The following is a 22,668-nucleotide window of genomic DNA, read 5'->3' on the forward strand; positions in this document are numbered from 1 at the left end:
CTTCTGCATGTTTTGTCGGAAATTGTGGCTTTCATCAGACACTTTCAATAAATTTCTGTATAAAATATATTGGCGTAAATGAACTTTGTCAGTAGCCATGCATACACGATCGCGTCTCACTTAATACTAACTAAGGAATCATCTTCCTCTTTTCATTCATTTGGTAGGTTTGTACGCTTACAATCAATAATGAAAAAAAATTGTTGTAATCGGAAGCGACAGAACTTTCCAGTAGACCTATTCCATAACGTATATGCCTACATACGCTTGTGCGCGTGGATAATAAGCATGGGTAATAAGCGATGAACGGACGAATTAAAGAGAGCGACTTTAGGAAAATTAAAATGTTTTCCCTGTCGAGCAAACAAAAACTCTACAAGCTTTTGTTTTAGGCGCACATCGGGATCTTGCAATCTAATTATTATAAAAAAGGAAGTGGGTGTAATAACAATAATATCAGAAGTCTAGACGGGCAGTTGCAAAGAATTTGTTTTTTTTTTTTTTTTTTTTTAATTAGAAAAATCGATATATATAAATATATAATACAAAAAGTACTAAACGGGCAGTTGCAAATTTTTTTCAGTAGACCAATTGTTTCATAATTTTATTTTAATAAATTTTTACAAAAACAAAAAAAATAATAATAATAAATATAACTTTTTACAACATCAGTTTTTATATATACACCTAAAGTGCGCTTTAAATGTTGTTTTTGTTAAGATATACATGTAAATACGAGAAAAAATAAATAAATAATTATAATTAATATATGAAAAAAAATATATATATAAGAAAAAAAAATATTTTAGTGAAATGTTATACTTATGTGAGAAAAGATGTATACATATAAATATTTTTACATTTATTATAAAACACTATAATATTATAAATGAGGTTAAATTATTTTTTTATTATTTATTTTTCACATTTTTTATATATAAATATATAAATGTTTAAAAAATTAAAATCATTTATAAGATAGATTAAAAACAAAAAAAAAAAAAAAGACAAAAAAAAAATTAATAAACAAAAAGCAAGAAAATTATATAATATCTTTGCCTTGCCGGCTAATCTTGGACATTCACTACTTGAAAAACTGTTTATATAAATTCTACACATTTTTATTAACAGTGGGCGCGAATGGGAGTTGTTTACATTCCAGATCAATAACTGTCATATTTTATTTATTGCAATTTATTGACAAAGACAAAATTATGAAAGAGTAGAGTAGAGTAGAATAGATTATACACATTCACAGGAAAGAAATCCAAGTCTTAGACTAATCAAAAATGTATATATGATAAGATAGGTCTCGTGTTATGGGATAAATAAGCGTCTTAGGTAACGCGAAATAATGGGCGATAGCGCGTAACGTTCGCAATTTTTTTAAATGTCTTAAAATCAAACCTTTTATAAGGCATTCAGGGAGGAGGAGCATATTAGGCAATAATAATTTCGAAGATTTAAAAGCGTATGACCAAAGGAGACCAGACAGATACCTTGAAAAAGAAGAGACTTTAGTCTTTTTTTAACTAAACGTGTTTTTTCGCCTTAAAAAAATTAGATCCAAAATCTTTTTCTGCCAGAAGAAGTTTGCTTATCGTCTACTTATTATATTTCTTGGTTCTATTTTTGTAAAAGTATATTATTGAGACGATTAAATTTGCACTGCACCAATTCTGGCGCAAAGTATATTAAGTTTGTCCAGGTGTAAGTAGTATTCAGAAAGGCTTAATATATAGATCAACTTTTTATGGTGACAATCGGTTTAAAATCACTTTATTTGCATTCATCTGATATCTCGTTCATTTATTTTCGTGTTCATCCTATAGGTAAATGTTTTTGAGATTTTGGCGACACTAACGTAATTCGGCCGAAGCATTAATGCTGTTGGTAATGGACTAGATTGACGAATTCATTATATCTGATGGAGCAATTTTTTGAAAGCCTTCTCGTATAATAAGAAAAATAGGTTTTTATACGACATAAAAAATTTAATGATAATTGGTCGGAAAGAGTAATTTAAAATATCCCAAGTTTGGATTACATTGCCATATATTGAGGCATTCTTAAGAAGGGTAAACCTTCACATCACAACAAAGTTTTTTTTTCGTCCTTCTTGACAAAAATAGATAAAGAATATTAAGATTTTTGAACAGAAAATTAATTTTGCTAAATTTGAACTACGTTTTGGGTCTCCCCCTGTACAAGGACTGCCATTATAAGCGAAAAAATATAATTTTTACTATTTTCTTAAAAAGAATTGTATTAGACAAAGTGATGCAGTGTATTTAGTGATCGACTTTACCGAACGGTAATGCTCTTGCTTCTTCTTTTATTATTCACTACTTTGGAAGCGTGGAAATATTGAAATACAGAGAAATCGTATTCAAAATCCAATTAAATGGACAGATTAAAACTGAACTCTTCTTTCTGAGAACAATCTCCCAAATAAATGTCGAAGCATCACGTACGGTCATTCATTTGCACGCTATGTACTTATAATTGTTTATCGCAATCTCATAAGATATTAATCTTGTAATGAACACCTATGTCAGCTCACTGTCAAGATTCGAACTTTTGCACTGAAATGAACAAAGATAAAATTTGGTCTAGACATACTTGAAATGAAAAATTTAATTCGAAAAGATTTGCTGTGAACTCTTTTCAATGCAAAGTTGAGAGTGATGTCATTTCTAAAGCGTTAATGAAAAGATGAAACCCCCGAATCAGTAAATTCACTCTTTTTCTGCAATTGGATATATATATTTATTGGAATATTCCTATAAGATGTGTAGGCAAAAGTCTGCAACAGCGATAACCTTAAGCCGCCTAATGCTTTCTGATCACTTTACGTCTTCTTGTCCTTTTTTTGTGCTTGCTACCTGCAATGGCACTATCGTCCTTCCTTTTCTCTTCCCTCTCCCCCTCACTCTGTCTCTTCATAAAGAAAATTAGAGATTTTAATTCATCAAGTGAATTTTCATACTTTCCTTATTTGAAGACAAGAGTTCGTATTGCATTCCTTCCGATTTCTTTAACAGTTCTCTCGCTCCCACCCTCTCACGCTCTGTCTTTAGAATATTTGCGATATCAATTCAGCAAGTGGTTTCTTAAGCTTTCTTTATTTGAAGACAAGATTGTGAATATTTTGCCCGTATTGCACTTCTTCCGATTTCTTTAACAGCGCTCTCTCTCTCTCTCTCTCTCTCCCCCTATCCCACGCTCTTCCTATCACTCTCTCTCGCTCTTCGTGTGTCTCTCTTCAGAAAAAAATTTTAGGTCTTAATTCATAAAATGATTTCTTAAGCTTTCTTCATTTGAAAATAATAGTGTTGCCCATGTTGTACTCCTTCCAATTTCTTTAACAGCTCTCTCTCTCTCTCTCTGCCTCTCTCCTTCTGGTGAGAAATCCAGAAAACAATAGGATATAATACAGTTCTCCTAAAGCGAATTAAAAACTTTATGATCACTATTTACGAGACAATGCGTTATATGACTTCGATAAATACTCCCTACCAAAGATCTGTGAAAACTTGCCTGTTAAAATATATTGCAAAATAATCTTCCATTGAATGAATTTAATCGGTTTAATATTTTAGGCGATCGTATGCAGTCTCATAAGGTTTTCTACTGATCAAGAATTTCTCCCAAAAATTTAAAGTCGACATTAGATGCGACTTGTTCTTCTTCTGCTTATTTATTTCAGATAGCAGCTCATATTAATGCGAGCTGAATAAGGAAAATGATTATTATATGATACATGATGATCTCCTAAAGGTCGAATATTTTCAGATTATTTTGGATTGGTATATAGATTCGCCAACGTGTACACGTGTGGGTGTGGGTTATAAGGTGAAAGACATGACTAATATTCCTCCATTCTATGAGGATATTTTTTCACATTCATCATTAGCTTCTGTGCAATGTTTAACTGTAAATCGATTCACTCGCCCGTAGTGTATATTATCAATACTTGAAAACGTACAATTTATTGGCTGCACTTCTTAGGCATTTGCGTAAACTAACATCATTATTTACGTAGTCTAGCTTATTTATAGAAGCTTTTTTGTTAATTGTGGGAGAAAGCGTGGCCCGGTTTACGGGATTTTCGAAATCGAAAGAGAAAGTAAAATTCGAAAAGTTTTAAATTTTGATCACTATTAGCTTTTGGTAATTGCTGATGATGAGAGAGGGAGGAAAGTTACGAACTTAAGCTAACGAGAAGAAGAAAACGAAAAGAAGGAACAAATGCACAGTTATATTGATTCTGCTTTTTCACGCTGATCAAGCATATCAATTCTTCATAAGGTGTGTAATGCGTGATTACATGCGTTACAAACGTTTGAGAAATTTACCGTAACGTCTGGGAGAGGTGGTATAAGTAAGAATAAAAATGATGAAACAATTATGATAAGTAATGTGAGGCGAATTTCTCGCAAAAACAGATACGCATTATAACGAAAGATATATTTGATAAAAATGTCTCAAATCGAAATGATATCACTTAACATTATCAATCAAGTCAAAAGACAGTAAATTCGAGATTTTTTTTCTTAATGAATTTCATAAGTTTCTTTTATTTTTCGATCAAAACATATTGCAACTAAATGCGTTGTTCGATATTTAATATGAGATGAGCACATACTTTCCCTATTGTCTTAGGATACTTACATTAAGAAAATCAAAAAAAGTTTTTTTTTGCCTAATAGGAAAGGTAATGTTATGTACACTGACTAATGTCAATATGTATATATGGAAGAAAATGATTTGAATATCAATGAAATAAGAGAAAAATTTCTACCTCTTGAAGAAGCAACACGTTTTTTAGTTTCTTCTATTTACACTCCCCCCGTCTCCCTCTCCCTCGCTCTGATACAGATGATATACTAACTTTTCATCATTCCAATTGAAAAATCTTGAAAACAATTTGCCTTCATTTCATTTTGCCGTTAAATTAATGAACTAAACACTACTAGGGACATGGCGTACCATTAAAGACTCTACGCCAATTCGCTTAATACAGCCAATCATATAACGACTTTTCAAAATAAAGCCTTACATTAGAAGCGGACCGTTCTGAATAGCTTTCGGGCGGATGGACGGACAGACAAGCTTAGATCGATTTAAAAAGTCACTCTCCGAATCGTTCGATATAATAAAAGATGAGATGTTGCATACATCCGCACCAACTTGTTATACCCTTGTAAAGCAAGTGGTGTAGGGTATGAAAAAAAAAATTTACATAAAACAATATAAAATTTTATAATGAAAAAAATGTATGTAATACACATTTAAACGATTACATTAAAATGTTGAAAGAAATAAATAATATTTTTAGCTCAATTTTTTGTAAAAAATCAAAAAAATAAATAAATAAAAACTATTAAAAAACTGGTATTGAGGACGAACAATATATGTATACTTATAAGTATTAAAATATGAAAAAAAAAGGTAAAATTTTCAAAATATTATAGTAATATGATTGTAGTCGTCTTTTTTTTTTGTCGTCTTGATTTTGAACACCCAAGGATATGGTTCTTAAAATATAATAATAAATAAGGATAACATTGCTTACTTGTAGATTATATGCATTCCTTTTTTTTTCTTTCTTTTTTTTTTTTCTTTGTTATTTTATTAACTTGATTAATAAGAAAAAAGGAAAAACATTTTAAAGAAGTTAACGGACCAAGCTTTTAAAATGTAGATAATTAAATGTTACCATTTAAAATAATTAATGCGTAGATGTATAGTTTGTTTTATGAGTAAGATACGCTTATTTGTTTAGTACAAAATCAAAAGGAAAGAGATAGCATTCGATTTTCGGCGGAACTCTTGCACTTACTTATCACTTGTAGTCAACATTTTAGAAAAAAAAATTCATATCGCAAACCTATCTAAGTGGGGAAAAAAAAGAATTGCATTTTTTAGTAATAACTTTATTTTTTCATTCGCCGAACTGATTTAGCCCATTTCTCCTTAAATATATTAAGCACTTTATTAATTCAATCTTTTACTTGTTTTTTTTGTTTTTTTTTTTTTTTTTTTTTTTATAAAAATAATTTAAAAAAAAAATTAATAAATTATTTTATTTAGGTAATTTTATAAAAAAGAAAAAAAAAAAAAAAAACAGATGTGCATTACTTATGCGGTCTTCGCAATCCATTTTCTTATATATTGCACAAAGACAAAAGAACAAATTTAATATAACCTTGGGTGGTGGTTATAAGAAAAAAATTTCAAATTCAATTTCAATTTTTTTTAAATTCACTTTTAATTTAATTAAATGCTTTGATTCATTTACTACGTATATGTTGAATATTAGCAAACAAAAAAAGTATAAGTAAAATAGTTTTTAAAGTCAATCAATTGAAGTTTAATACACACGTACATATTAGATACCCAAAAATGTTTTGACCGATTTCTAACACGTAAGAAACAGTCTACTGCAATTGTTCGGCTATGTATTTACTTAACAAAATATAGACATAAACAAAATTGGCTTTAGCGAGCCAATGAAAGAAGAATCGTTGAAATGTTAAGAAAGGTACCATTGAATTGATTATAGTTTCGTTGTCGGGTCCATCTTTAGAAAACTCGTATTATAAAGTTCTTTCCGAAAAATTCCTTTTTTTCCCTTACTTGATTTTTCTTCTGAAATCAATTGCTTTTGTAACTATAACATAAACTGAGGAACAAGGGCCGGGGTTAAATATCTTTTGCTTAATAAATAAAAATCTTACTTACATTAGATGTAAGCATAACTTGTGGGTCTTGCCTGCCATTTAAGGCTTTATTCGGAAATGGCGCGATTCTTTTCCCATTTGCCACTGGCTTTTGTTCCCTTGATAAACTTTTATTGAGCTCGAGAAAATTGCGCCATGTTAGTTTCTGTTACTTTCACATCTCGCCCCATACATTAAGCAAAGCTTAAAAGTTAATACGGTTTACCATCGTAATTCAAAATTCTGTTAGAAACAAGTAAAGACATTATAGCAGGCCTCGCCTTCGCCTTAAATACCCTACAACACATTATTTAATACAGTTATTCATATAACGATTTTTCTAAATAAGACATTAAATTGGAAGTGGTTCAAAAAACGGTCTAATCCGAATAATTTTCAATAGCGCCCAACCTAGGTGTAAAACATATTAGCGTACAAAAGTTCATGATAACACCTCAAAAATTGTAATCTGTACAATGATCGGTGTATTGAAAGCTGGGTCCATTTCGAAATACCTCAACAATTTTAATCTGCAAGATGAACACAAGAAACCAAACCGAATAGACGGACGAGCTAAGAGTGATCGGTACAAAAAAAAATTTCTAAAATTGCGATCTGCAGTGTGACCAGAAGAATACTAGATAGACAGACGGACAGACCGGCAAACTTAGATCGATCGGTGCAAAAATTGCGGCCTGCAATTTGAATACAAAAATATAGAACGGACAGACAGACAAATAAACGCCTAATCGATGGGTATAATAAAAAGCGGATCCATCACTAGTCCTTCCGTATGTCCTTCTGTATGCATTCGTCCGCACAAGCTTAATATGCCCTTGTACCACAAGTGGTGTAGAGTACAAAAAGGTTCTCTGTTAGCTTACTAAAGTGTTATATAAATGAATATAAATGACTAGTCCGCGGTAAATTCTCCGCGTTTTCGAGTTTCTTAGCAGTTCAAACTAGAATTTATTTTAGCAAACTTGTTGCTACTTTGACGAATCCATCCAAGTCCGAGCTTAATCGATCGTCATGAACTCAATTTACAAAACCTGTCAGAGGCTTTTGAATCTTTAACTGCTTCTTCTTCCAAATGCTTTTTGACTTTCAATGGCTTAGCAATCAATGACTTTAAACTTAAATGAGAGACATTCATGGCAACAATTTAACGGAACTTGAAAACAGGTAAAAAGTGAACTGATTTTCTACTATCTACACCAAAATTGAATGATTCATTGACAGTGTGACTAGGCATCGATCAGTGTTTGATAAAAATTTAAAGAAATATAAGTAATAAAAAAAAAGAGGTAGAAACTTTTTTGGGTACTTGATGTACTATATAAACATACATATATGTATAAAGTTGTTTCTTTTGAAATGGAAAATATTTTAGCAAAACGTAGAAAACAAATATTAATTTAATTTAATATTTGAAAACTCCACTGACTGACTTTGATCATTTCTAACATTTTCGATAACGTTTTCGTCAATTTAATTAAGATTTGTTTTAAATAAGTATTTGAAAAATTAAAAAAAAAAAAATTGTATATCAAAAGCACGTTTAAGTGTTTAGTTTTGTGTAAGAAAAATAAACAACAAAAAAAAAAAAAATAAACAAACAAACAAATAAATAAATAAAGAAGATAAAAAAAAAAAAAAATTTTTACTGTATATTATTTATTTATAATTAAATACATAATTAAAACTTTATATGTGCAATTCGTTTCGTATTCCTTGTAAAAAAATCTGGTTTTTAAAGATCGCCTTCTACTTTAGTCATTGCATTAATAAATGAATTATGAGAAAACGAAAACAAAAAAGCAAAAAAATCAAATAATTATATGTATTTCTAATATCTTTAGATATCAATTAGTGATAATTTTTTTAATTGCATTGATTCAATTAATTTATTCATTTGATCTTAAGTGTTTATCGTACTGTATCATGTTGTTTTCAAATTAGCGAAATGAAAGGAAAGAAAGTAAACTCTTAAATGTTGTAAGAAAAAAAAACAAAAAAAAAATTATTAAGGATTTGTTGAAAATAGTCAAAATAAATATGTTTTTGGTGTCAACTAAATAATAAAACAATTTTAACATTTTTCTTTCATTAATCAAAAACAATAACTATAAGTAAGAAAATTAAATTCGGTCGGGACCGAATGTTTTATAACTATCAAGTTTATCCTAAAAAAACCAAAAAATTAAAGGAATCCAATATTCAGGCTCTATAGTATGCAGTGGTTGCAGCTGATTTTTTCTTTCGTCGTTGTAGGCGTGTCCTTTGAAAAGTTTAGGTCAGTTCCAAATTTTTTCGCAAACTTGTAGGCGATATCTTCATTTTCGCTAGCGGGAGAATGTTTACTACAAACACTGCAAAATGGCGCAAAAAGACAGACGGGCAGACGAATAGGCGGACATGTTGAAGCTGGCCAAGAATCTGTATACTTTGTGGGGTTTTTTGACGTTTGTTTCTGCGTATTTTAAAGGTATTGCAAAAATAATTAAATTTTGATTCACTATAATATTGAGTAGGCGTGGTTGTTCGGCACGGCCCGTAGAATATACTTTCCACCTTTCATAAATTTATCTGCTATAGTTTGTGAATAATTAAAAACAAAGAACTTTTTATACGTTCTGAAAAATAGGGGAGATGCTGTAGGCGTGTCCTCTTGCAGAAGTGACCCATTTTAAATACCTGCGTGCAAGAATTCCCAACGTTTCAGTCAAAGTTGAAGGCGATAGGTTTATGTGTACGGCCAGGAGAAGGTTTACAACAGACATTAAACAGACGGACGGCCAGACATGCTTAAATCGATTTATAATTTGGTGCTGACCAAGAATATATGTATTTTGTGGGATTTCTGGGGCTTCGTTGTGGGTGTTCCAAATGGTTTGATCTCACCCTTCGGTGATGGATATAAAACTGGAAGGGTTTATTTAATTGTATGACCGCACTCACATAAGTTTACAAAATGTGATCCTTGTAGTGGTGCCAAATCATCCTTGTTGTGGCGGCACACTGAGCTATTGCAAGGCGAACAACAGGCGATCTGCAAAGTAAGAGATTATAAAGGATAGGCGAGTTAGGAACGAAACAAAATTCAAAGAAAGACGTAAGAGAATTCACGGCCATCCGGACAAATAGCGAATTAACAAGAGGGAAAGCAATATGCCTACTATGCACTAGAGTAATTAGAGTAAGCAAGAAATGTACTTATTGTGGAAATTTCAAAATTTTGATATAAAAAATTGCGACTCCGATATCGAAGTCAGAGTTCGATTTAGATCGAAAAGAATAGAATATTATTTTGATTGCATTAGGGCTTCACTCTGTAATTTCTGTCAAACCGAGTTTCCTTTGACCGGAAACTTATAGCGCACTGCAAGACCTGGAGAACCAAACTTTCTTCCCAGAATAGTCTTTGAGTCATCCGCTGCGTCTGCATAGGTGCACCACAACATTTCTACATTATATAAGCATCTTTTGGACGAGATGTCTATCAAAAATTTTCTTTGGCGATTTTAGTTTCGAACTTAATGTGTCTGAATTGTAAGAGATCACTTTCACTATCACTATACGATGTGCACGTATAGCGATTATCAGAGGGCTTAAATTTACGGGCCAGTAGATTACTTTTCAAAAAATTAAGCAAACAAGCTTTTTTAACCAAATGGCGAGTATTATAATAGAATCATGTTTTATATATAATCAAAATTTTAATGGATTTTCGTTAGTCACCTGGAACAATGTAGAAGCTATCAAAATCATCTTACATTTGTGGTCTTCGTAAAGTCTTTATTAGATAAGAAAGCTCTTACCGCCTTTACCACATGTATGAACAAATGAAATTTGGGGAATGCAGGAGGACTCATGAGACCAAACCATCTTTCTCGTCACACGCATTCCAACACACTCCTCTTTCGAACTTCTTAAACCCTACTCCACTTGTGGTGCAAGAGCATATTAAGATAAATTAAGAAGGACGTGAGATAGGGCCACTTGTCTCTCCAGCCGTCCGTCCGTCTGTCTTATTTTCTTGTGTTCAACCTATAGTTCGTAATTTTTGAGATACTTTGTAGTATAGAATTGCTTTGGCCCAAGGACGAACGCTATTGAATACGTTACCGGCGAACCAGCGGCATATCAATACATTTTAACCCAAAGACGAAGACCACCGCAAATGGTTCGAATCGGAGTATTTTTTGACTGCTTCTTCAAGCCTTAAAGCCTTATTTTGAAAAGTTGCATAAATAACTGTTTAAACGAAATGATGAAGAGTATAGGGGACCGTGGCCCGTCAAAATGTTTTTATTTATTTTCTTTAAATAATTTTACACTTTCTTTTTAGGGAAATTATAAGCAACTTTATTTTTCTATTCTTCCTTCATGCTGTGCGCCTTGCTTGTAGGACTAGCCGAGTTATGTTGTTCTTTTGGGAAATGAGCAAGAAGACATCACAGCCAGATCCGCGGTTTCAGGACAACACTATCGAAAAGATTAACTTTTAAAGACTATCTTAAAAAAAAAGAAATAGAAGAAAAAATTGACGAATTGACAACACTCGCTTGTTAAACCTAACCCCGAGAAAACCAAGATCAAAACATTTACAAGAATTCGTCTTGGTCATATTATCGGAACACACCAACAGATCCGTAAGAAAGCCACCTCTCCAATTCGCAATTAGACATAAAAGCTAACGAACCAACATATGCTTCGTAAATGGCAAAACCTTTACAATAAAGATATCACCTTCAAGGTGATTTGGATAATTTTGTTGCATGGTGCTCTTTGAATCTTCTGAAACTAAATGTGAGTAAATGTAAGAAGCTTTCTTTCTCAAGAAGAAAGTCATTCGTTACTCAATATTTAACTTGCATATTGAGCTCTCGATAAGCAAAGCTAGGTCCGCGCTTGGTTTTACAAGAAGGTGATCCAAAGAGCTTGATGATCCCTACATTACGAAAAGGCTGTACATGTTTTTGGTTAGACCTCTGTTGTGGTATGCCTCTGTTGTGTGGTCTCCTTTATGTAGGTGCTACGTAGATTCAATTGAATCTGTTCAAAAGCTTGCTGTTTGCCCTTAAAAATTTGGGTTGGGATCCAAATGCCTCTCTTCCTCCGTATGAAAATAGGTTGCTTCTGCTGTCCTTACCGTCTCTTGAGAAACGTAGGTTTGTTCTTGGCGTTTCCTTTGTAATCAAAGTAATAAATGGTGCTATTGACACGCCTTCATTACTTGGTGAAATAAGCTTTAATGTCCCTAACCGCTTCTCTAGACACTTTATCTTGGTTAAGCTTAGTCAGTGTAAACATAATTATGAGTTGTTTAATCCGGTCCGTGTCGTTTGCAAGAACCTAAATGACGTCTATCACTTATTCTCGTTATCGGACTCTTTAAAGTCCATTAAAGCAACATTACGCTATCGGTAGACATAAGAGAAACCAATGTGTTTTCTTGTTCCAGTTTTTGTGACCTTGAGCTAACTGGGTATTCTAGAGCAAAAGTTAGAATAACACCGTCCAATATCATTTTGATACAAAGCAAGGTTGTTAAGTCACGGACACCGCAAACACCGAAAAAATGCTTTTGACTTGTGACGTACGACGCTTGTAAATCTCATTATTTTTTGCTGTAAATCGCGTCAGCTTAAACAGCAAAATTAATTAATAAGTGCAACCACATTTTTTTTTTTTTTTGATTACAATCTTAATATTTATATCCTACACTACCTGCAAGTACACTGCTTGTAAGTTTGTGCAGACGTATGTAACATTTAGAAAGATTTAACATATACTTTTATTATACCGATTGCTGTGGGTCGCTTCTTTCAAAATATTTTGACGAAATTCGACCAGCAACGTATAATAATGAAAATGGTTTCAATCGGACCATGGTGGAGTTCAATCTCCATGTAACGCTTCGTCTTGAAAAACTCATGCAATAAAATTTGCAAGGTAACAGTATGTCAGCATTCTAAATTGATCCAAAAAATTTGAAGCAGATGAGCCAATATGTATAAATAAGACATAACTGTAAGCCTTTGTAAGGCAAAAAGTTCGAATTTTTAATTCATCGTGAAAATTATTTCCTATAATAGCAATTTGATATAAAATCTAACTAAACCAGATTTGAATCAGATAAGATTATCATTTGGGCCCAACACGACGTAATGGCTATGAGTAGTATGCTTTTACGTAGGTACAAGTTCGGCATTTTTCGACGTTAATGTGTCTCATTTGGGTTTTTTTCAGACTACGAGCGTAGTCTTAATTCATTCCTTATCATAATTACAAGCAACTTATCGAATATATTCCTATTTTTGCCAAGAGCAGAATGAAAATCTATAGATTTTGATTTGTTATTTCGTTCCCATTATTAATAATGATTACAGTTTTACTCACGTCGGTTTTTAAAATTCGCAAGCTACACTTTAAGCATATCGGGCTACTGCAATATCCCTTTTGTGCCTTGTGCAATGTTAGTGAGATAGCTTAACATATTATTTTCATTTCCGAAGATTTTAGCTTGCGAACGTTTCGCAAATATACTACGACAATCCATCAATTTGATGGGTAAATTTTGGGAATCGTCACACTCACAAAAATAAAGATGAGAAGCTGAAATTCGGCATTAACTTTTCCAGATCGATTAAGACTATGTAAACTGATTTTTTCAAAAACACGCCCACAATTTAAAAAAAGCCAAAAAAAAAAAAAAAACGCGAAAAAAACCGACAACTTTTTGCACGTCTTCCTCCATCACTTTTGAAGATCGACAGTACCATAAGCAAAAATGGTGCAAAAATGGTCCCGATTTGTTTTTTAGTACGCCAAACGTTAATGGTTAAATAAGTGATTTTACGCTTTTAACAAAAGGAACGCAAAAAATTTCGAACAAAGGTGATTGATCGTTTTGCGAAGTCACAGTTTGGTCTCCTTTTTAATGTGAATCAATCAATCAGGGGATGTCCCCTTATTCGTGGACACGGTGACGGTTAGAAAGAGTTGAAGAAAAATGGCAGAGATAGGGAGGTGGCAGTCTTGTGAGTGTGCGCCTTAAGCGGTAAGTCTTATGCCTTTACCGATTAACTAAGCATCATAGCTACGACTTAAATAACTTCTCTCTCTCTCTCGACTCTAATGTACCTGAGATTTTAGCCCTTTTTCTGCCGTGTCAATTTTTCAGTTATCTTCCATAATTTAATTACCCTATTCAAAGGTCTCAGCCAGCACATATATTACGACTTTAATCATTTTACTAAGAAATCACAATTCTTTGATCAATTTTAATGTTTTACAATGTTTCGGTGCAGCTCTACGCTCATTGTACTCAATATGCTCTACAAGTGATGTAGTGGAACAAGGGTACATTTTTTTTTTTCATATACATATATGCAACATCCAAAAGGCCTTAAAATAGACCTATATTTCTTTAGAATCTCTTGCTGGATCGATTTAAGTTTTTCTGTCCGTCTATCCGTTCTGCTTTATTGTATTCAGCCTACAGATGGGATATTTTTTTTAGATATTTCGATTTGAAATTTAGCGCGCTCGCCTGTTTTGTCCTAAGGACGAACGTTCCTGAAAATGGTTCAGATGACACCATTTTTTCAACCACTTCCCATATACCATCTCATTTTGAAAAGTCGTTATGGGAAATAGGGTAAAGTACTTACTCTTTCTATTTGCAATAAGCATTGTGAAGCTTGCTTCTCTTACATCTGGAAAAATTTCCTTTGATTATCACTAGTTGCTGCAATTCAAAACATCTCAGATCAGTGCATATAATTTATGTTCAACACCGTTGAAGAATAAAAGCTTTTTTATTTTGTCTTTTTCTCAATAAACTTTTATTTAAAAAAAATGTTTTTCCATTCTTTGACATCTTAAGTACAAATTTCTGCTCTTAATGAGATTATTAATACAAGCTTCAAGTTACTTTGGCTCTAATATTTTTAAGTTCTTATTAATTGTATTGCTATAGAAAAACAGGGGAGCGAGATAACGTGAGAAAAAGTAGGAAAATAAGAAAAATTGCTCTGCAGTATCTACCAACAAAGATTCGATTCATTCATATACGAGTGTTTAGGACTTTCATTTTATATTTCTTGCCAATGATAATCTTTGGTTTATATTAGAATATTTTTTTTTTTTTTTTTTGTGTTTTACAAATATATTTGTGTTCTTAGAGAAACATAATTTTTTTAAATATGAAAAACATAATAATTTAAACTCATTCATATTTTTCAAAGAAACATTTTTTTAAATCCGGCGGATAGGTTACATAAATGTAGTGTTCATTGTGCCCAACTTCATTTTGTATGATCTCGTGTGTGGACGAGGAGGCGCGTAATGATTGTTGTGAACCGCTTACATAACGTTGACGTGATTCCAGGGGGCGAGGTATAGTATTATAATGTTTTACACCTCCTGCTGCGGTAGCACCACTAATACCAGCCAACAATGAGCTATCACAGTCCAATTGTTGCGAGTGATGATGCGTAGCTAGAGATGCTGCATTTGGTCCTATATTTGTAACGCTATTAACACTGGTTACAGCAGTGGTAGCTATAGGTCTATTTATATAGTCGCGTCGGTCTAAAATGTCCTGTTGGTACGCCAGGCTCGTGGTCGGCTGATGACGCAGCGGTGTCTGTCCAACGCCTACGCCGGCCGACATTGTAACCGTAGGGGTACCCGGCCGACGCTGATCGCCTATGTAACGTCGAGGACTGTGGCGATAATCGTATAGCACTGGTTCGGGGTATATATCGTGCCCCATCTGTGCCTGTGTTTGTTGTTGCTGCTGTTGATAGTAGAATTGGGTAGTGTTCGGAGGCCCGTCGCTCGTCATACCATGATGAATGCCTGTAGTGGGAAACTCTTGGTAATGGTATAGTTCTTGCGTGTGGGGTTGTGCGCTCTGCGGCGGTGGCTGTGGTGGGTAGGTGCTGCTGAGGTATACTTGCTGATGATTGGCGGCATTGATTGTCGTCTCTTCGGAACTGAAACAAATAACTTGGTTTTGATAAAGATTTTCTTAAAAAACAAAACCACAATAAATCTGCAATAACTTACTCAAATAATATCCATATAATGTAGTAACAAAAACAAATTCCCGTGGATAAAACGAATACTAAAATAAGTATTAGACCCCAAGGAAAGGCACGTGGTTCTAAGGGTCCATCCTCCCAATAACGCTCACAAGTTAAATACCAACAAACTGCTTTATTCATTTCATCTGCAGATTGCAATAATAAACAAAAGCAAAAAAAGAAAACATAAACAAATTTTCAAGGTACTAACCTTCCATTTCCTTAAATGATTGATCGATCATTTGTAAAATAAGACCACCGATACAACTTCTTACCAGATATTCACATTTCGTTCTCAATTCACTTAGTTCTTCCACTTTACAATCAGCTCTAACTTTTTGCATACCGTTCACTTCATCATTGAGAGTTTGGTTATTATCTTCTCCCGTATTGTTAAAGGCTTCGGAACTATCGTTATTTCCTTTTCCCGGGTTCGAATTTTTCGCACCGCTATCCGGTGACTCAGAGTGATTTTTCCTAATTGTTTTTGTCGCTGCAGTAGAATGCTTATGAGATGTAGCTGAAGACGTCATACTATCAGTCGGATAGTGTCTTTGCTGCGATGGTTTTCCGTTATATACAAATGAATTCTCGTTGGTGTTCTGATTATCTGTAAATGCCAAAGAATAGTTAAAGCTTTATTTTATTCTTTAGAATTACTTACCAGTCTGTTGAAATTTTTTTTGGCCAATTTGTTCCTGACATAATTGACGATTTTGTACTCTAGCCGCTCGTGACGCACCAATGGAGGAAGTTCTATAATTTACTTAATATTAGTTTTGATTGCTTTTTTTTTTTTTGTTTCCTCTTAGAATAAATCTAACCTTAATGGTAATATACTTAAATAGGCTAGATTCGCTTTAGCTAATGCTGAATTTTGACCAAATGAATCGCCCCATACTTCTATGTCAGTGCTTATGTGCTGATCGCCTACTTTCAAGCTAGACGACTCTTCTGTCTGAAAAACCTCGCAACGCATTATATCGCAAAATTCCGCCAAACAAACGGCATCTTCAGCCTTGAAAAAAAATTAAAAAAACATTTTTGATTTTGAATTTTAACGTTTGCATATAAATAATCTAAGGTAGATTTTAAACCCTACATTATTTATGGAACAAGGGGAATATTAAGTCCTGTGCGAATGTATGCAGTCCAGAAGGACTTGAGGTACATCCGCCTTTATCATACCAATCGATTCAAGATCACTTTCCAAATCGAAGTAAGCGTGTCTGTCTGTCTTGTCTCTTGTGTTTCACCTACTTTTGAGGTCCGACAGTGTATAGAATAAATGAGGAAATTTTTATCGTTGTGTCTGTTGCAGTTTAAGACCCGTAAGCAGAAACCACAATTTTTCACTTTTGGAAACGTAACTGTGTCCTTTGACTGATTTGGTCCGTTTTCAATACCGCCTTGCTTGGACTTGGAGTAAGAGTACTTTCGACACAGACCTTATAGCGAAAGACATGCTTAGATCGATTCAAAATTTGGTAGGAATATATACATGTGTGTACATAAAAAGTTAAAGAGTTTTTAAAGCTTGAACTCAAGGTCTTGCAAACGCTTCGACACAAAATATGAATATACCCTCATCCACTTACGGTGGATATAAAAAGGTAATCGTCTGTTGTATTGTAGATTAGATTGAATTGATCCATAGCTCAGATTAATATTTTGATACAAATCGAGATACTTAGCACCTGCCAGGATATTTTAAAAAGATTATACGTAAAAATTTCCTAGATATAAATATTAATAAGATTTAATCCAGAAAATAAGTTAATTAACACAAAAAACAAAACCCTTTAACGAGCTACCGCGTATCATTAAATATCCTACATCATACTGCAAGTATTCGTATAACGACCTTTCAAAACTAGGCTTTCTATGGGAAGTAGTCGAAAAAGTGGTCTCATTCGAACCGTTTGCAATAGCGTTCTTCCTTAACTCAAAAAGATGTCGATGTACCAAGTTCTATCAACATATCTCAGAAATTGCGACCTGTAGGTCAAGCACAAGAAAATTAGACGGACAGACGTAGAGAAAAGCATAAATCGTTCCAAAGAATGACCCAGAAAGTGATTCGCAACCGATTGGTATGCTAAAAGTTGGGCCTATCTTCAGTCCCTCTGGGACTTGCATACATCCCCACAAACTTAGTGAAATCTTTTATCACAAGTGTTGTAGGCTCTCAAGAGTATTTCTTGCATTTAAAAAAAAATTAACCAAAAATTAATTATAACATTCCTCATGCGTTATAAAAAAAAAAAAAGAAATTAAGGTTTGATGGAAACAAATGCTTCTAAAGTTAAAGGGAAACATTTTTTTGAAAATTTTGGAAATGGCATGTGCATAGTGTGGTGAGTGAGCAGCCGACGCGAATGTAAATTTTTTTCTTTACCTCATTTATCGTTGTTTTATGTCGGCTCTCAAAGTGTAAATCCAAAAATTTCTCTTGATAGAAACTTTTGCCACACAAACGACACGTCCACTGTGTGGGTCTATCACGTTTTTTGGCATCTTGTCGCGGTGCAAATAGATCGCGTAAGGGATGCAAAGGACATTCCAAAGGAAGCTTAACCTATAATTTAAAAATGTCCTTTAAAAATTTTCATAATCGTTTACAAAAACAATGTTCTCTTATACAAACCTGATATTTATCTAAAATTGGAGTCCATTTTGAACGAACTATCTTGCGTACTAAACGACTGCTATCTTTGGAGCATAAAAATTTTATAACTTGGGTTTGAGGCCAAGGGATCAGTAATAAAAAATAGATAACTAAAATCTGCAAAATACATATATATATATATAAATATGTGTATATATAAATAAAAGCAAAAAGTCAATTTAATTCTTTAAAATTAAATTGTCACACACATAAATGTACAAACGGAACAAACGGATACGAGGTGCTAATAAATTTGTCAGTGATATTTAAATGCCGGAAATCACAATACAAGCTAACGACAAGGCATGCACATGTACATACGTGCATATTAAAAAAAGAAATAAAAAGGGTGAAAGTTCCTAGCCATGAAAAGGCAAAAGTTTCATCTAAAAAAAAAGAAAAAGGAATGGGAAATGTGTCAAACACCGCAATTGCTGACATGCTAACACTTTAACGCAATGCTAATTTATAGACGAATTGCAAAAAAAATAAAGGAAAAAACGCATATTAGAATGGCGTAGCGTATATGATAGTTAAAAACATGCAATTGTCCTCAAAACGCGGAAACACCATGTGACTGACTTGTGACTTGCAACATGCCGTGTACTAAATGATCAATAGCACACATGAACTGTAATTTTTTACATTTTAGGGTCAATGGGTAGAGAATAACAAAAACAGTATACGGTATTTGACCAATAAGCAAAAATATATGAGACAAACACACAGTCACGCATACGCATACATGCTTAACACAATTTCAGAGTGGGAACGTATGCAGAGCAAAGAAAAATCGATAACATGCACGTTAAGTATAAAGAAAGGGAAAAATAAAAAAAAAATTCTATACATAAAATTATAAAAATTAACGGAAAGAACAATTATTTCTTTTACATACCTCTATATTAACAATTTTAGAATCCATACATAATAATTTTTTTACAAAAGTTTTTTTGATAATGTTAACACTATAAATTCTTCTAAGAAAATTAAATACCAACAATAATCTTATTCGCTTTTGTCTATCCTCTCAATAAATGAATTGCTATTGAAATTTTTGCTTAGTTTAAATTGGTTTTAATATCCTGTTTTTTTATGTATTGATATAATGAAATAAAAAAGCAAACTTTATTTCATTTCACTAAATGTGTATAACGTCTATAACGATGTGAAAATTCCTTTACTTCCTTTATTTCCTTTACCTACTGATGAAACCGGGATATGAAAAATAATGATATCAAATAATTTCCCTTTTTTTTTACTCTCGAAAAGACCTTGATAAGAAGATGCAGCAAAGCAAAATTTTACTCTCAAAAAGACATGTAAATAAAAACACAAAGCAAACAAAATGTTGCTAACAGTGCGCAGAGATTATTTTTTGTTTATAAAATATTCACGACTTCAGATTCGCTCTCTCAAAAGTTAAAAAGAGAGTAGAATATAACGGTAGATTTAAAAAAAGCCGTATATATGAAGTTGTAAGTCAGGGGGAAATTATAATTTATTTTCTGAACAGCTGTTGCATTTCATTGGAAGTTACCTATTGACAGTGATTGTTTGATGTATGAAGAAAAGCAGAAGAAGAAGTTAACCAATCAAAGCTAAACACGCTTACAATCAATTTTATAAAAGAAAAGTATAATATTCAGTTTCATTATCTCTTCTAAATGATATATTAAAAAAATTGTAGATAATCTTTCAAAACTTTTTGAAGGCAAAAAAAAAAAACCACATTCGAAACGTGCCCATAATCGACGCCAATAAAAAAATGAAGTTCTTACTATTAATTATTATTGTACAAATTATCGTCTGTCTATTCGAAACGGCTTTGGCTGGTAGAGACTTTTATAAAATACTGAATATACGAAAAGGCGCCTCAACCAATGAAATCAAGAAAGCATATAGAAAATTGGCTAAAGAATTACATCCTGATAAGAACAAACATGATCCGGATGCCTCTGTCAAGTTTCAAGACTTAGGAGCTGCTTACGAAGTCTTGTCCGATCCTGATAAACGTAAAAATTATGATCGTTGTGGCGAAGAATGTGTAAAAAAAGATGGTGCCGATAATGTAAGGATATTAGCTTCTCTGTAAATGCAAAAATGTTTAGTTGATTTTATGTTTTTAAACTAAGCTACACCTTAATATGAATATTAATTTTAGATTCTATTCAATTTAGAATGCCGATCCGTTTGCCAGTTTCTTCGGTGATTTTGGTTTTCATTTTGGCAATGGAGACCACCAACAACACGATACACCTAAAGGTGCTAACATCGTTATGAATATGTACGTTACTTTGGAAGAATTATATTCGGGTAATTTCGTGGAAATTGTTAGAAATAAACCGGTTTTAAAACCAGCGTCCGGTACACGTAAATGTAATTGCCGACAAGAAATGGTTACTCGTAATTTAGGACCGGGACGCTTTCAAATGATACAACAAACAGTGTGCGACGAGTGTCCTAATGTAATGTTGGTTAATGAGGAGAGGACACTCGAAATTGAAATTGAGGCTGGTATGATTGATGGGCAAGAGACGCGTTTTGTAGCGGAAGGTGAACCGCATATGGATGGTGACCCCGGCGACTTAATAATAAAAATTTTGCAAACACCCCACCAACGTTTTCATCGTAAAGGTGATGATCTTTATACTAACGTTACTATAAGTTTACAGGTAATCACTTCCCTCAATTGAATCAATTTGATAGATACTTAGTTAACTATTCCTTTAGGACGCTCTAGTTGGATTTACAATGGATGTAACTCACTTAGACGGTCACAAGGTTACCGTAACTAGAGAAAAGATTACCTGGCCTGGGGCACGCATAGTTAAAAAAGGCGAAGGAATGCCCAACTATGAGAACAACAACTTACACGGAAACTTACACATAACATTTGATGTAGATTTTCCTAAGAAAAGCTTGAATGAGATGGAAAAAGAACGTACGTATTTCAACATCTAACAAGAAGAAAGCAAAGTTATCTAACATGTGAATATTTTACAGAAATCAAAAGCATCTTAGGGCAAAACTCAGCGAATCGTATTTACAATGGACTGTGAAAAGTATCTTAAAATTGCCTACGCGAAGATCTGTAGCTCAATGCTGACATGCATGAAGACTTTAGTATAAATTTTATATGTAATGTGGATCAGTTTCCTCCAAGCGATTATTTGCGACAATTCTTGTTATAAAGAACGTTTCTTTAGCTTGGAATAGTCCGTCAAGAGATTCTCCACTTTATGCCCTATTTTAGCTTTCGAAATTATTTAAAAGTATCATTAAAAAATTTTAGAATATTTTTGAAAGAGACACAAATATAAAACGTGCAAATTTAGAAAAGTTTTTAGTAAAACTTAAAGCATTGTCGATGTATAAATATACAGAAACTTCCCATTCGTAAATTAATATTTCTGAAGTATGTGAAGAAAGATAAATTTTAAATAAAATTTGTCATACGAAAAACTTGCAAGAAAATAAAAATAAAACTGAAAGGAAAACGTAAAAGTAATAAAAATCGTGCCATAATAATATTTAATAGGACAAAATCTCACACAGGAGTTACATATTAACAATCTGGACATATAAGCGTGACAAATTGTAAAATTCAAGTGAAAGGAAGGTACGGAGATTGAGGTTTCGTTTGTATGTATGTCTTTACTGGGACATGACTGAAATTGTGTTGCAGAAAAATAATTAAGCACTTTCTATAATTAAGATCGTATAATTGTGTAATTTTAAAGAACAAACCCATCATTTTACTACCGACTATTTTAAAATTTGCCAATCAAATAATTTAAAAAAAGGGTTTTTTAAGGTTATGTTTTCATATTTGTCTTTATTTTTAATTAATTCTCAAATATTTAAAATTTGACAGCACTTACGATTTCGTGCGTACATTTTATATCTAAAAGCTTTCGTATACATATACAATAGACAGCAGCTGATCCTGTACGTAGATTTTTGCTAAGACGATGCGAAGAATGTCTTTTTTTTCTGAGAAAAAGAATTTTATTCTCAGCAGCAGTTTTTTGGCACCCATAAGAAAAGCACTGCAAAGTAAATTTTACTCCCATAAATTGAGTTCTATTCTCAGTAAACGTTTCACACATTTTTTAGTGAAAAATAAACGTATGTTTAAGAATCAGCTGTTTCGGTTGTATAATTACAGATGTGT

The 22,668-nt window shown here is 32.8% G+C and overlaps 2 protein-coding genes across 4 annotated transcripts; one reads left to right on the top strand and one right to left on the bottom strand.

Moving 5' to 3' along the window:
- Positions 1-14,775: 14,775 nt before the first annotated feature.
- LOC119633726 lies at positions 14,776-19,996 on the bottom strand. Of its 3 annotated transcripts, none has more exons than XM_038027424.1 (8): positions 19,390-19,996; positions 18,471-18,608; positions 18,222-18,401; positions 16,648-16,841; positions 16,488-16,579; positions 16,035-16,433; positions 15,807-15,969; positions 14,776-15,733 (listed from the first exon to the last, which is right to left on the bottom strand). In XM_038027424.1, exons 1-8 carry the CDS (start codon positions 19,414-19,416, stop codon positions 14,962-14,964), a joined length of 1,965 nt encoding a protein of 654 aa, XP_037883352.1. In that variant the 5' UTR covers positions 19,417-19,996; the 3' UTR covers positions 14,776-14,961. The 3 variants fall into 3 exon arrangements, with proteins under 3 accessions (XP_037883352.1, XP_037883353.1, XP_037883354.1); XM_038027426.1 differs by having other exon boundaries at positions 15,217-15,746; XM_038027425.1 differs by lacking the exons at positions 18,222-18,401; positions 18,471-18,608.
- A 132-nt stretch (positions 19,997-20,128) lies between these two features.
- Positions 20,129-21,944, top strand: LOC119633728 (dnaJ homolog shv). The gene is made up of 4 exons (XM_038027427.1): positions 20,129-20,562; positions 20,672-21,166; positions 21,225-21,435; positions 21,498-21,944. Exons 1-4 carry the CDS (start codon positions 20,260-20,262, stop codon positions 21,551-21,553), a joined length of 1,065 nt encoding a protein of 354 aa, XP_037883355.1. The 5' UTR covers positions 20,129-20,259; the 3' UTR covers positions 21,554-21,944.
- Positions 21,945-22,668: the final 724 nt, after the last annotated feature.

The sequence above is a fragment of the Glossina fuscipes genome, unplaced genomic scaffold (assembly GCF_014805625.2).
Source record: "Glossina fuscipes isolate IAEA_lab_2018 unplaced genomic scaffold, Yale_Gfus_2 2, whole genome shotgun sequence".
NCBI lineage: Eukaryota > Metazoa > Arthropoda > Insecta > Diptera > Glossinidae > Glossina > Glossina fuscipes.

Bases quoted from the DNA above. Each gene is read 5' to 3' on its own strand.
- LOC119633726 (XM_038027424.1), bottom strand. From the start codon at position 19,416: ATGGATTCTAAAATTGTTAATATAGAG. The intron at 18,609-19,389 runs GTATGTAAAAGA...TGTATTTTGCAG, and splicing joins CTAAAATTGTTAATATAGAG to ATTTTAGTTATCTATTTTTT. The intron at 18,402-18,470 runs GTTTGTATAAGA...TTTAAATTATAG, and splicing joins CAATTTTAGATAAATATCAG to GTTAAGCTTCCTTTGGAATG.
- LOC119633728 (XM_038027427.1), top strand. From the start codon at position 20,260: ATGAAGTTCTTACTATTAATTATTATTGTACAAATTATCGTCTGTCTA. The intron at 21,167-21,224 runs GTAATCACTTCC...CTATTCCTTTAG, and splicing joins ACGTTACTATAAGTTTACAG to GACGCTCTAGTTGGATTTAC. The intron at 21,436-21,497 runs GTACGTATTTCA...AATATTTTACAG, and splicing joins GAATGAGATGGAAAAAGAAC to AAATCAAAAGCATCTTAGGG.